Here is a 14,727-nt window from a genome sequence, read left to right as displayed (position 1 = left end):
CCAGGTTACCCACTACCACCACAGATAGCCCATTGATTCTTATTTACATTTTGTGGGCACTGAAAACCATTTTGCAAGGCTGCTATAAACTCACATTCCTTAAGAAAAACAGCCTAGAGTGTTAAGAGATTATTTAAGGTAAGGTAATTTCTGGAGATAAGCATTCTTTTTCCCCCTACAAACCCAAATGTGATACCTTGGTGCCATCTGCTGGTTGCTGCTCAGGCTGCATGAGTTTGAAAAGTTGAACCAATTTTAGCAAGAGCGGGATCTTTAAAAGAAAAATAGTGGGCCCGAGCAGAATTTAGAAGTTCTTACTAAGAACCCATGCAGGAAATTAGCCAAAGTTCAACCCCACTTGCTCCATTATCAGGAAGAGCTGCGATGGTCAAGAAAGTCTGCATTAGATACACCGCCTCTGTTCTGCTAATGTGTATTTTGAATGCAATTCTCTGACTCAGATTAATTCACTTTTGTAGAATCTGAGACACACTGGAGGTGAACACCCAAGTTTTGCTGGATGTTATTTAGACAAAGCAATTGTTGCCTATTTTTGGAGGTAATCCTGTTATTCTGTAAGTATACAGTGCAACTAAGATTTTAAAGGCTTTATAATAGATAGAAGTCAGCTAGCATTTTAACCCCATCTAGGCACATCCCCTGAGACAGCTTTAAAAATCCAGAATCTGATGAAACAAAAACTGCATTTTGCAAAGCCATGCAGGGAAAAGACATAACAGTATCGTAACATTATGCTGGTTTGTAACGAGGTGGGTTCAGTGTAGGCATGTTTACATTTTACCAACAAGTGGGTTGCTCTTGCTGTTCCCTAAACATAACATCTTGCAGGTTCCCCAGCTTGTGTAAACTACTGTACTGTGGAGATGCAAACCCAGTGGGACTAGGGGCCCTACTGTAGCCTGCTGTCTTACCCCAAATCCACCAGGGTCTTCTCTAAGCCCCTCTCAAAAAACAACACCCTGGGAAGTATCCAGTTAAATAATTGTACCTTCCAGAACATGTTTAGGGAAAGAACATTCTGTTGAGCAAGGAGAATTCGTTGCCCTGACTGTTCGCCTTAGTGCAAGCTTGAATACAACCCACTGTAACCTCATTTCCTAATGTACGCTTTATAACCTCTTTGCATCTGGCTACTGATAGCAGCTAGCTATCAGTAACCAGTGTCAATGCTGGGAAGCCAGATGAATGCTTTACATTCTGGTCCCTTAACTTAAACCAATCTTACCAGCAGCTTCCCCTGGCAGATAGAGAAAAATTAAAGCTGGGGAGGGAAACCACAATGAAACCCTTCCTCAGTATGGCTACAGAAATGTCCCCTATCTCACAGATCTAAAGAGACTGGCCCAATTTACCAGCCCCAACTGGCAAGGCTCCTGAATCGCTTGATGAAATGCTACTAACCTCAAATAGGAAAACCACATAAATGTAGATCACAGAGACAGAGGCAGCCAAAGAAGGGCATAGAGCCAAGTGTGAGATCAACATTTATTTGCTGCAGTTGCTCTGTGCTAGTTCACAAGGTTGTGGCAACAAAAACCCAACAATGGGGTGGAAAAGGATTCAACACAAAAAACTGTAACCAAACTTTTTGACCAGGAGTAACTTCCACCTTCCTCCCGCAACCCCCTTGCTTCCCGCCCCCCCTTGTGCCACAGCAATTTTTTAGAATTCTGCTATGTTTCACAGAAAACAATCCTCTTATTTAAAAACAAATACAAAATAATCTAAAAGGAGAAAAATCTACACAGAGAGTATGTACATCTCCGATAAATAGATTAATACTGAGCTGGGGAAAACTGGAGCTTTTCCAAGGCGCATAATGAAATCAACAGTCGGGGGAAACCGTCTTCTTACAGCCTACCCCAGCTCAGTGCTCCAGGCATAAGCCATCATCTCATACCCCACCCACCCTGAGCTTCCAATGGTTCCCCAGCAACCAATCATCTGCTTGTGCTTCAGAGCCAAGAAGTGCCCCCACTGGTCCAGGACAGCCTTCATCCCAATCCATCCACTCCCTCTACTGAAAAGTGCAACTGTAAGAAGATAGCCTATGTCAAAGAATCCAGAGCCAGCCTGTTTCAACTTCTTTCTTCAGGGTACAGGGAATGGTGCAGGTCTTTTTTCTTCAGCTCTGTCTGCTCCCGATTGCAAAGTTAAACAAACAAAAAACGGAGGAAGCTCTGGCTGCAGGGATAATTTTTTTGTGCCCAGTTGTTGGGTGAGATGGTTCCCAGCAGCCACTGGCAAAGGGGTGAAAAGCCTCCCTGTAAAGCATCCATGAGGGTTACACTACCTGCCCACCCACAACCACATGCATGCCGCTAGCTCACAAGAGCACCGCCTTCTCATCTGGGCAAGGTTGCTTGAGTGAGCCCTCTGCTGGCCTCATTCCTGCTTCACATACGAGGCAGCCTAAGTCAGTGCCCTCTAGAACGAGGGCAGGGGAAATCCTGGAGGTGGCAGCCTTGCCATTCATCATGCCAGCTGTTGGGACTGACATTCTTGGTTGCTTATTACTCAACGTGGTTAACAAAACTCCTTGCGACAGAGAACCCCGGAAATTAAACATGAAAGAGCATACAGCTCAATTGCTTTGGGGGAAAGAAGCCATTGGGCTTACCTGACCAAAGAACAGGGAGCAGCAACATGGTGATGCAGAGGGCCACAGGGATCTCTCTGCTTCAGTGCTAGAGAGCCATGCCCCCAACCTCTGCTGCAGACTGATCTATGCCTTTGGCAGTTTGTGGTCCATTCCTGATTCAGGGTCTCGGAGAGTATTAGGCCTAAAGCCTGGTACAGCCGACACTTCTCGCTGGCAGCTTGAATAGGTCTGCCTCACCATTGGCACAGGCAAGGAGCAAGTCAGCCACGGTAGCAGAAAAGACCCCAACAATTCTTCTCTTCCTGCCACTTGGGCTACCAGTGACGTGGTTTGGCTTCAAGCTGCCCAGCTGAGGGGCTGGCAGGGAGGTGGCATTCTTGCAAATTAAATAAGTCAGTGAGAGCTGGTGGTTGCCATCAACATAGCCTACCCCCCCCAACTCTTCCTGCCCCCAAACCAGAAAAGAATAGCAAAAGCTGAAGCTAGTCCCCCCTCGGGGTCATAATGCAGAGCAGGAGGGTGTGTGTCGTCTCGCTCCTCTTCCTCTCTGCCAGGAGACGGAGAGGCAACAGCTGCCAATGTCACTGCTACTCAGCAAAGCCATGTGGCTAATGTCTCTTGGTGGAGGAAACCTTCTTCTTGCGTGCAGCAAGCATCTCGTAGAATGGATCCCGGCTAATTGCAGCTCTGAAGAGAGACAAGTGGGAGGCGCGGGGGGGGGGGGAGAGAGAGAGAGAGAGAGAGAGTAAAAAACCCCACAAAGTGTTAAGGGAAATCCCCAACTGATTGGAGATGCCACCCAGCACATAATTATAGGATCAGTCCACCCCCTTAGCTACTGTTTCTGGAAGGAAGCATGATTTAGCTTGAAGAGGGAGCAGGAAGATCAGGGGACTGTACTTCATTAAGGGCTGCCCTATTTCCCCCTCATAACCCACAACCCACTGGCAAATCTCAACCAGGGAGCTATAGAGAGGCCCCATTCTCAGATGCTACATCTCCTCCCCAAAATTCCAGATGCCCACCTAACCACAGGTTTGCGCCCCCACCTCCCTCACAGTGAGGAAATCTGGAGGAATGAGAAATAATTCTTTTCATGGGAGGGGTGTTTACAGCTACTCCACCCATTGCCCATGTAAGCCTTATAAGAAGCTGCTGCAGGAGAGGGACTGTGAGCTACTTCATGGGAGGCATATTTCTAGGGCTAAGCCTGAAACTGAAGCTCCCTTGTTAATTTTGGCTATTGGATGCTACATTTTTAAGTAATCTTTGTTATATTTATAGCGCTGAAATGTGGGGTTTTTTGGGTTTGTTGTTATGAAATTGTTTTGTAGTATTTGTTTGAAATGCACCCTTTTTTCTTTGTCATAAGCCACTTTGAGCATTTGTGTGTGTGCAGAAAAGCAACATGCAAATGAATGAATGAATGAACGAATGAATGAATGACACATTGCTCAAGCAAACTACCCAGATCCCTTCACATCATTCCTGCCCCTCCTCACTTGATGCATTTCATCCACTCTTCCTTCTCCTCTGGGGTGGGTGCAGAGATGCGGTACACAGTGTGATTCCCTTCCACCACACGCCCGTCTGCCTCAGTCTTGCAAGCCTTGATCACCTGGTCTTTGTTGTCAGGGATATACAGCTCAAAGCAGTTCTGCAAGAAGAGAAGGATAAACAGAATTGATTTGTGGCCAACACCAGCTCAAAATATTTCTGCATATTCCAGGGATTTCCCAGACATCCTTCAAGAGCAGGAATTACAGGATTTTCGACAGCAAGTAACCAGTTCTCTGGTATGACTTCCTGGCAGCAATACAACACTCTGGGAAGGCAACTCTCACCAAGGGCCTACAATTCCACTAGCCGAGCCAGCATTCCTGGCCCACTGCAGTTATCACCAGAACGACTTGATAAAAATCACTGGCAAGTTGTCTGAGGATCAGACGTAATTATGAATAAGCCTTTTACCCACACATGCAGCCCCATTGCTCCTCAAGAAAGCAAACTAGAAATATCACTGATTAACCACAGTTTCCCCATTTCATCCAAACAAGGAAACTATGGGTGAAGACTTTTTGGTTGGATTGATCACAGAGCAGAGGAAGGAGCGAACTAGCAATGAACAGGAATGGGGCTTTTTCCTATCTTGGCTATTTAAGCTCTGATAGCATTATCCAAGTGTAGTCACTAACAGCTCAGATGCTACAGGGTCCTTCAACACCTTGGAGACCTCCAAAAGACAGTGCATATCCTGCACTGCAAAAGCACAGAAAATAGTACTCCGTGTGCAGGTTTAACATCACCTTGCAAACATCAACATCCACTTAAACTCATCAAGCATTTTGCTCTTAGGGCAGAAAAGATGAATCAAGTTTCAAAAGCCTGGCTTATCCCTGCACAGGATTTTTCTGTAGCCAGCTGGGTGTCCTTGCATAGCTTTGCCTCTTCCCCCATGGCAGAATCAGAATCGACTCTACAAAAGTAGGCAAGCTTAGTTAATGATTTGCATAATTCAGTTTTTCTTGGTATCATCCTTTTCTTTCTTTTTACATGCACACAGTATCCGCAGCCTAGGCTCCCCCCAGGTAGGAAGTGGAGAGCACTTCCTACTCTCCAGCACTGGCATTTACTCACAGGCTTCTTGGAATCTTCAACCTCACGGATACTCAAATTCTCCAAGGGAATGATGCCTCGTGGCTCCTTGTCCTGCAAGACAACAATTTGTTAATTCGGACACATCCAGGCTGGTTCAGGTTCTACCATCCCAACATTGAACAGGAAGAACACTGCTCTCAGACAGATTCCTCCTTAATGCTCATTTGAAAGGAGTAGCCTACTGTTGCAAACACAACCATGGCATCTGACCGACTTAACTGTTTTATTAGGGCATTCGCTTTCATGGGTCCACAACAGAATGCGCTGCACCCAATATATACCCTTGAGATGTCTGATTTGGCCACAGTGGCACATGCCTCAGTTGAATCCCGTTTCAATTACTATAACACACTCTACATGGGGCTACCTTTGAAAAGTGTCCAGAAACTTCATCTGACTCAAAGAGCTGCAGCCAGATTGTAGACTGGGGCTGGTTATAGAGAGCCCCTTGTTACAACAGCTCTACTGGCTACCAGTCTGTTTCTAGGCACAATTCAGAGTGCTGGTTATATAACCTATAAAGCGCAATACAGTTTAGGTCCTAGCTATCTGAAAGACCACAATCCCTCATACAAACCTGCCCAGGATCTGAGATCTTTGGGGGAGGCCCTTCTCTCAGTCCTGCCACCCTCACAGGCACCTTTGGGATGTGGGATAGGACCTTGTGGTGGCTGCTCTCGGACTCTGGAACTCCTTCCCTAGAGAAGTTTGACTGGCTCCTTCCTTGCTGTCCTTCCGCCAGCAGCTGAAGACTTTCTTGTTACAACAGGCTTTGGGCAACTGACTTGCTTTTAATCAAAGGGCTGGTGCCATGCTTTTTTCAACATAATTATCTGTACCTTTCTAATAATATATCGTTAGTTTAGATAGTTAAACAAACCTTTATAGTTTTAAAACTAACTGCTTTTTAATAATTAAGAGTTTTTCTTCCTACGTTTTTAGCTGTTCTTATTGTAATGTGTAAGCCACCTTGAATTCTTGTCAGGGGGAAAAGGTGGTATGTGTGTCTATATGAAATAATTAAAGCCAAGTCTGCAGTACCTCTACACCAGGCTTCCTCAACCTTGGCCCTACAGATGCTTTTGGCCTACAACTCCCATGATCCCTAGCTAGCAGGACCAGTGGTGAGGGATGATGGGAATAGTAGTCTCAAAACATCTGGAAGGCCAGGGTTGAGGAAGCCTGCTCTACACCATTCCCACACCAGTCAGTAAGAGCTCAGCTATGCTGTTGACTCCAGATAACCCATGTCCTGGACTCTTACACGAGCCTAAGACTACATACCATAGTCCATCTTTCAAAACTGCACATTAGCAATCCCGTCATGAGATCATGTCCGTGGACACTTACGAGAGCACTCTGTGCCACTCACCGTGGTGTACTCAAAGTAGTAAAGGCAGTTGTCCGTCAAGATGAACCAGCGCCGTTTCCACGTCTTCACCCGGCCACCTGCGCAGAGAAGAAGCAAGCTTGACAATGCATGCCCAGGCCGAAAGGAGGGTGCTGGGCACAAGAGCAGCTAAGGCAAAGGCAAAGGCAGAGCTAAGAGCCTACAGGCACAAGTAGGCGGTGTAAGAGAGCGAGTGGCGTCAGCAGTGCAAGCAGAGCCAGCCACACACCACAGCAGCAGCAGCAGCAGCAGCCAGTGGCTACATGGCGAGCATAGCAGCTGAAGGGGGCAGGCGGAAGGCAGAGGTGGTGGTCATCAAGAGAAGTGCCCTGCTGCGTATACTATGGAGCAGACATGGATCTGCTGACATGCTGGGGAAGGAAGAGGCATCAGTGTCCTGCTAGTGCTGGGATCTACCTACTTAGGCTCTTTATGGACAAAGCTCATAGCTTAGTCAGAGTCTGAGCTCCATGGGATTCTGTTTTCCTGAGGCTACCCAGGCATCCTGCCTCATAGCCAGCTCCAACTAATTTAAAAAGAAAGACACACCAACAAACACAGTCTTTCTCAGCTATGGGTTCTTGTCCCTGAGACTTGCCTGCCCGGGTACATACAGTTCCAGGCAAGAAGCAGAGCTTAACAACAGCTTCAGGATTAAAAAGGGATGAGTATTGAAACTACAGGAATCAGCTATTCCCTTTCCTGCCCCAGTGTGGCTTTTAAGTTGGGCCTCCAGAGCTCCACCCAAAAGGCGGGGTGTGGGGCGGGGCCTGAAATACAAACATGACCTGAAAGTCTTTTCTGTATAAGCCCATCTCAGAATAAAAGTTCAATGGAATCCCGCTCTGGTGACTTTTAGTCAGGGTGAGGTGAGAGGGAGGGAGGGAGGGGGATTGGCTTAGAACTGGAACCCATTCAGAAAGATGCCCCCACCCACCATCCCATCAGTAAACACAGGAGACTCCAGTGGCCCTTCCCAAATTGACACTGAAACTCAAGTGTCCAGGATCCAAATCCAGGGTCTTGGGAAAAAGTTTTTGCACAAGCCATCACCAAAATAATGATAATAAAAAGAATCCATACCAGACAGCTCAGATCCCAAGTACAGGGTCAGAGACCTTGCGACCGCCAGTCAATACAGCGGGGGTCGTTTTGAACACCAAGAGACCCCCAGGACCACCTCCAGCAAAAGCCACCTTGCACCTCACTTGTGAAAACGACAGAATGCTGTAGCTGCAGGCCCTCCTCGCTTGGCCTCCCCAGTCAGAGGCTGCAAACAACACCACGTCCAAGAGAGGTGGGGAATACAGGACAGGGAGGCAAAGATGGAAAGATCTCAGTGGTGGAGAGGGCAACAACTTTGGGTATTTTCTGTCAGCATTGGCTGCTCTCTCAAGCCCATGGTAGTGGAGATGAGTCAACAAGATTTAAAAGGTGCAGAACACTAGAGTCCCCTCCTAAGGAGGCCCTGACAGCCACAGACCAGCACATACAACAATGAGACCTCATTCAGCAACACAAGAAGGGAAAGAAAAGGGGAAAAAAAGACAAAACAAGCCAACTGCTCCAGATAGTGCCTGCCACAGTCCCCAGGGAACACAGAAAACCCCACCTGTTAGGAGCCCCTGGCATCATGGGGTGGCCCACTGCCAACGTTCTCAGAAGAGCCACTGCAGGGATCCTCACTCTCTGGTGGTGGGGCACATGCCTTTTACGAGGAATGCCAGGAATCTTAAGGCCCTTCTCAGCCCCAAACACTGGAGAACTGCTGCCGGTCAAGAGTAGACCAGGGTGAGGAAACAGAGGCCCATGAGATTGGCCTCATGGGACAAGTTTGACAGGTGGACCGGGCTACTGATCCACCCATCACACAATGTCACATGGCAGACAGGCATGGCTTTGCAAGCTTTCATGTCACTCCCCTTCAAACCCTATGTCGGGGGTTTACAATAAGAAGATGGGGAGACTTTCAGAGGCAAGTGCTTTAGCACAGTCTTAAGGCTGAAAAGTGCAAATGGAAGCAGCTTCCACTCCCCTCCCTTGAAAGGAGGATCCACTCACTAGAAAGAAAGGTGTGTTTTGCAAGGAAAGCCAGTGGAGGGGGACTTCACCAGCACTCTGCCTTTGCTTGCAAAACACTACTTTCTGCTTGCCTTGACTATACACACCTGTTCCCAGCAGAAAGATTTAGACTCCGCTCTTCAGCTGACCAGGATTTGTGGGGAAAGGCCTTGTGGGCCGAGATTAGCTCATGTGCTGGAAATTCCCCACCTTTAGAGTAAACAATACTGGACTGTATGGACCAATGGTTTGACCTGGTGTTAGGAAGGGTTGCTACCATCCTATCGGAAGAGTACACAGTGAAACATCTCTAGGGAGCACCAGACAAAAGATGCTTTTTAGTGTGTACAAGTTCCAAACAGGTTGTGTTAAGGGTCTGAGGCAAAAACCCAAGTTGGAATTTTACTCACAAAGTTGTTTTCATGCTAGAACAGTTTCTGAGGTACAACAGCCTTGTGAACAAAGCGGGGGGCGGGCAGTGTCATTACCCCACACAGCCTGTTAAGGAGCCCCCAAGCGAAGCTGCTAATAAGAGATAACCAGCTTAGAATTACCCAAAGTATTTTTCCCTCAGGACGAGTATAAATAAGCTCATGAGACCAGGATATTAACCAGTGGTTTCTAGCCATGGTTGCTGTTCAATGAGTGTGTCCCATCTGCTATAAGCCAAGTCCACAAAGTTTTGAAATCTTTTAAGCCGGCTACCAAATGTTCATGAAGCAACGTTGTTTGAGAGGTTTTCCAAATTGCTGTCAGTTTTAAGAAGCTGAGGGAATAGACCCTGCCCATTCGTTATGCAGCTTTTCCTCCTCCGCCATGACATGGCATTAAATTTAGAAGCCAGGAATATACAATATATACTTTGGATATATATTTTAGTGGTCTGGAGACTTCCAGAGAATGAAGCCACAAGAATTTCTGCTGATTCTTTGTTTTAAGTTATTCTGGTTGCCAAGGAACTCTTAAAAAAGCTAACCCCAATTTAGGCTAATACATCTGGGATAGAGGAAGAGACTCTTAATCTCAGAGTAGTGGGTCTGAGCCGCACATTGAGCAAAACATTCCTGCATTGCAGGGGGTTAGACTGGATAACCCTAGCGATCCCTTCCAACTCTACGAGTCTGGGATTCTATCACATTAAACAAATTAACATTCTCCCTTCGTTTATGATGGCGTGAGTCAATGTTCTCCAGAGGATGGCACAAAAGACTCATCAGCCATGGAACCATTGGGTGGCCAAGGCCCTGTCTCCACCTCCACCTCCCTACCCTTAAAAATGGAAGCAGTGACCTACTCCACAGGGTTGTTGCAGAGTTAGGCGGGATAAGGATTGGAAAGGATTTACAGTGTTATAAATGGAGTGGTAAGAACCATGACGCGTTACCCAATCAAGATCTTAACAGCTCACTGCTGCCAGCGTCTCCCTAGCTCTCTGGGCCTCTCCCCTCCACCAACTGGGACTCCAATGCCATGCGGCTGCCAGCATGCATCAGCTTAGCACAATTAATACTTCATTAGTCCTTGTTACAAGAGGCCTCCCCTTCTTTCTGCTGCCTGCGAATTCTTAGAGCCCTTCAGGACAAATGTCCTACGTTAATAACCAGGCTTCTGCAGTTCTAAACTTTATCTCTTGGTTTGGGAATTATTTTAAATGAAAAGAGGTTGAGAAATCTTTAATAGAAATGTACTGAGATATTTTCTCCATGAAAGGAATGCGGCTTTCTCTTAATACTAGCTTTGCCCTTTTCCAGCTTAATGGGAAGGGGGGAAACCCAAGGGGAAGAGCTTTCAGCGGGGCATAGAAAGTTCTGTGGGTATGTTGGGAGGCATGGGGTGGGGCTTGTCATGTGACCTGCAGTAATATAATGGGGCAAGTGCAGTAAGTGCAGGTAGCACCAGCGCAGCCATGCATGGACACCCCACCCCTGCTGGGATAAGGAACCACGGTTTGCCAGCTGCTTGCTGCAGGGCTGGTAATAAGGCATCACCAATGCCTGGATGGTTTCATGATGGCAGCTGTGCACTCGCTGTAGCTGCACTGCTGGGCCTTCTGGAGCAGGAAGCAGCCAGTCTTAAGCAGCGAACGCAGAGTTTCTTGGCAAAACAAGCCAGGCTCAGTGGCTATGCACCTTCTCAGGCCGGATTCACAGTGTCAGTTCCCAGAGAGATGTGGCCACGCTGCCATTTTCAAGCAAAGGCGCCATACTGGACAGCAACGTCCATGCCGTGAGGAGCTGCCTCTTCTTGAGGGGCATAGTGACCTCCCTGCCCCCTGCCTCTTTGGGGCAGACAAAAGGCTGGTTCTTCACCACTGCATCCTACAATGTGATTCTGACTCCTAAAAATCCAGGGTACTGACAAAGCTGGGGAGAGAGATACTGCCAGGCTCAGACCTGGCCATGTTGTGAAGCTTCTTTGGGGCAATTTTTTGAGGGATGGGCCAAACAGGACATGGAAACTCCGCCTTCCCGTCACCCTCCCCCCAATCCCACTCACCATCCCACCTGTCCCCCAGTTCCCCATGGACTGTGCAGCCAGTTAGCAACGGTGGCAATAGCAGCGATAAGACTAGTAATAATCACCAGCAATTTAAAAGAACGAAAGAACAGAAAAATAAAGAAGCATGGCAGCACACCCCTGGCCCCGGCAAAGCTAGCGAGGGGATATGGGGGTACGTACCTCCTGGAGTTTGGAGGGCAGGGAAAGGCAGTGCCAAAATCATGGAAACATACAAAATGAGGGAGAAAAGAAAATTAAAAAACAAAGGACTTTATCAAATCTGCCCTTGGCGCACACCCCAGTTGCTGCTAGCAGGGGGCGCTGCCCAAGCTAATGAAAGGTGTTGAGCATTAGGGAAAAAGAGGGTTGGCAGAAGGGTTTTTCCCAAAACCAGGCCCACGTTTCTCCTGTTGTGGTGCAGGTCTCCCTCTCCGCTAGAATACCAAGAAGGAGAGTGCCCACCTCGAGGTCATCAGGGTGCCAAAGCCAAGGACACAAAAGCCCCAGGAACTCCTGGCAAAAAAAAATAGGTTCGTCCTTGTTGCTAGCTTAGGAAATCCTGGTAGCGTCAGGAATTTGCTTGCCACAGGAACGGCTCCCTGGTCACAGAATTAGCAATTTTAGTGCCAGGGCTGGTGACAGCTGTTAAAGTGGCCTGCAGCCCAGACTCCTCCATGTGGGGGTGGCATGCATCATTCGCAGGCGGAAGCAATCAGCAATTTGCTGCTGGGATTCAGCTGGAAGACAGCCAAGGTCCCTGCCCCCAAAATCGTGTACACACGAGGAATCGCCTCTGGTGATTACCAACGCAGTTTGGCGCATTCACGGGCCAAATTAATCTCACTCTCCAAGGATTTTAGGCATGTCTTTGTTTTCTGCCGCCACCCTGTGGCACTGTATCCCAGAATAAAGCTCTACCAAGTCCTGGGAAGGGTAAAACCACAGGATGCTGTCTGAGTGATTGCTCCTAACTCAGCAGATTTAGCATTTTGTGATAAAGTCAGCAACATGGTCCCGCAGGGATCAAGGGGACTTTCTTCCCATGTAATGGGGGACGGGGGATGAGGACAGGTAGTATTGGGAACCAGGGGGCCTAAATTTGGATATAGCTGCAGCCTAGAATTCCCAATTCAAACATCCCCGTTCAGGCAGAAAAGCTCACCTATCTGCGAAGAAAAGGATTCAGGCCAGTTCTTTCTACTGCCTCTGAGAAAGCTAGCCACAGGAGAAATTCCCAAAGTTGGAAAAGGCCATGCTGAACTGAGTTCTCATTGCAATGTCTGCACTCTTTGCATTAGTACCTGCAGTTTTTTAGTCACAATTTTAAAAATCCGGTGTTAAAAACAAACAAACCCACACACCCCACCTTTGCACCTGACACATACACCAACATAGATCTGGTGAATGCTTCCTGAACTGAGACACAAGAGGGCTGGAGTTTGAAACAAATAGAAAAGAGGATTTGATCATGAGTTTCAATCAAGGCTTATTTAACTATTAGCCAGCTATGGTCTATGTTATCCTGTGTTTGTTCTGTGTCTTCATTTATTTATCCATTGGGTGGATCTGGAGTTAGGGAAGAAGTTATGGCTGTAGGGAACAAAATTGTGGAGTTTTTGCCAGAAAACATCCTTCCCAGTCCGAAATGAAACTATCTCTTAGGCCTCCTCTTCTGGCTGAACTTCAGGATCACGTATCTTTTCTAAACATAGCTAACAAAGAATGGAAACTTCACAGCAAGCAAAATTTATGTTTTGCTACAATCACAACTGTAATATACAACTGTGTTTTCAAGCAACCATATATTTGCTGCTTACGTGCAGGTCTGAAATGGTAAACTGTAAAATATTCTCAAGTTATATCCATGTCCGTAATGGTGCACCTAGCAGCCTGTCCTTAAGTCTGCTTTGTGAGCAAGCCTCATTGCTGTCTCCACTGCCGTGCAATGCAACCTCTTATTTTAAAATAATTAAAACGTGTGTTCTAAATAACAATATCTATCAATCCTTTGTCATTTTGTTGCATGGCTTTGGTTGAAAGGAAAAGAAAGGGCACGATTTAAAAGGTGTGTTGTTCAGACTCAGCACTGAGTCTCAGCTCAGGCATCATTCCCCAGGAATATCTCGAGTGTGTGCATCCTCCCGCAATCCCTTGGAATCAAAAACATCTGTTTCCATTTTATTTCATAAAATGCTCCAAGCAAAAAGAGGATGGTTACACATTCAAACATAGATGAATAATTCCATTAGCCATATTTCATTAAAGATTCAGTGATTGCAAATTTGAATATTCAGAGGATTTGTGCTTTCAAATTTGATTTGCAGATTCCAAGAGATTTAAACAGCCCTAAAGGTGGTGGGGAGAGAAATCGGAGAAACAAACCAGCCAGGGAGCTGCTCCAGCCATAACCTGGCAAGACAACTGAAACATTCTGAGTGAGCAGGAGAAAGATGGTCAAGGGCTGCGCAGGGAAAGGCTGGTGGGCTGGTGGATGCCTTGCAGGTGCCATGCATGCACTGCCGGTGCGCACACAGCGTTGATGTGGGAGGTGATGCCAGAGACTAGCCTCCAATGTCAGGTGAGAAGCACAGAACCACAGACAAGTCTTGGGCTAATGCTTAGTCCACTGTGGTTAGGAATATTGGAGCCAGGGAGAGAAAGCCCAAGTTTATCTGCTGTTTCTGGGGCCCATGAAACCAATGTGTCTTCCTCACTGTCATAAGCACCCCAACCCACCAAATCACCAAAACCAGACGGCTGTGCCCAAGTTAAGAGAGCCATTAGGGGACGCTGAGCACTGCAACCAAGACTGCCCTTGCTCAGCATCCTGCTGAAGCATGGATGATTAGGAAAGCATCCTGAGTTTGGCAATGGGTATGTGTTGTGCTGGATTGTGGCCACCGAGCCCCATGCAAAAAAAAACAAACCGAAGAAGTCACCAGACTGCCGCAGAACTCCCTGCTCCCTGCAGCCTATGCCATGGCGACAGCCGCACTGCTCCGCATGGCTGAGGCCTTGCACCTTGCGCAGATGCACTCACCGAGCTTCAGAAGCCAGCCTTCACGGTCTGGGTTGAAGAAAGTGTGCGTCAGGTCATTGCCATCATCCTCGGGAATTTTGAAGGGCTCGTTTTTAATGCTCTCGTACAGATTCTGGTAGGAGGAAGAGAAACGCATTGGGGGCCTGTGCAAGTCCAACTCCTGCTTCCCAGGAGGAATAGCCAACCTGGGAAGGGACCAGCGTTTGCATGCAGAAAGTGCCGGGTGAAATCCTCCACATCTAACATGCAAAAAAGTAACGGGTAGCAGGCAATGTGAAAGATCTCTGCCTGAGGCCCAGGAGAGAGTCTCTGTCAACCAGATAAGACGCAACAGGACAATAGTGGGTTAGATGGACAAATACGACCAGGTACAAAGGCAACTTCCAATATTTCGATGACCTACCACCCCCATGTCCCTTATCGCAGTCCTGTGATTTCCAAACACTACTTCCACTC

The 14,727-nt window shown here is 47.4% G+C and overlaps 1 protein-coding gene across 4 annotated transcripts in view; it reads right to left on the bottom strand.

The window, feature by feature from the left end:
- Positions 1-1,492: 1,492 nt before the first annotated feature.
- The window catches only part of CYTH1 (cytohesin 1), a 59,483-nt gene continuing 46,248 nt past the window's right edge, over positions 1,493-14,727 (bottom strand). For 3 of the 4 annotated variants that reach the window (XM_081849847.1, XM_081849848.1, XM_081849849.1), the window contains exons 9-13: positions 14,271-14,383; positions 6,654-6,732; positions 5,261-5,332; positions 4,126-4,280; positions 1,493-3,310 (exon numbers count right to left, since the gene is read on the bottom strand). In XM_081849847.1, the coding sequence (XP_081705973.1) occupies positions 3,232-3,310; positions 4,126-4,280; positions 5,261-5,332; positions 6,654-6,732; positions 14,271-14,383 (498 nt within the window). In that variant the 3' untranslated portion in view covers positions 1,493-3,231. The remainder of the gene's footprint in view (positions 3,311-4,125; positions 4,281-5,260; positions 5,333-6,653; positions 6,733-14,270; positions 14,384-14,727) is intronic. The other variant, XM_081849846.1, reaches the window with a different exon arrangement.

Source organism: Podarcis erhardii (genome assembly GCF_964252035.2).
Source record: "Podarcis erhardii genome assembly, chromosome: 2".
Classification (NCBI taxonomy): domain Eukaryota; kingdom Metazoa; phylum Chordata; class Lepidosauria; order Squamata; family Lacertidae; genus Podarcis; species Podarcis erhardii.
This window is presented reverse-complemented; position numbering and strand designations above follow the sequence as displayed.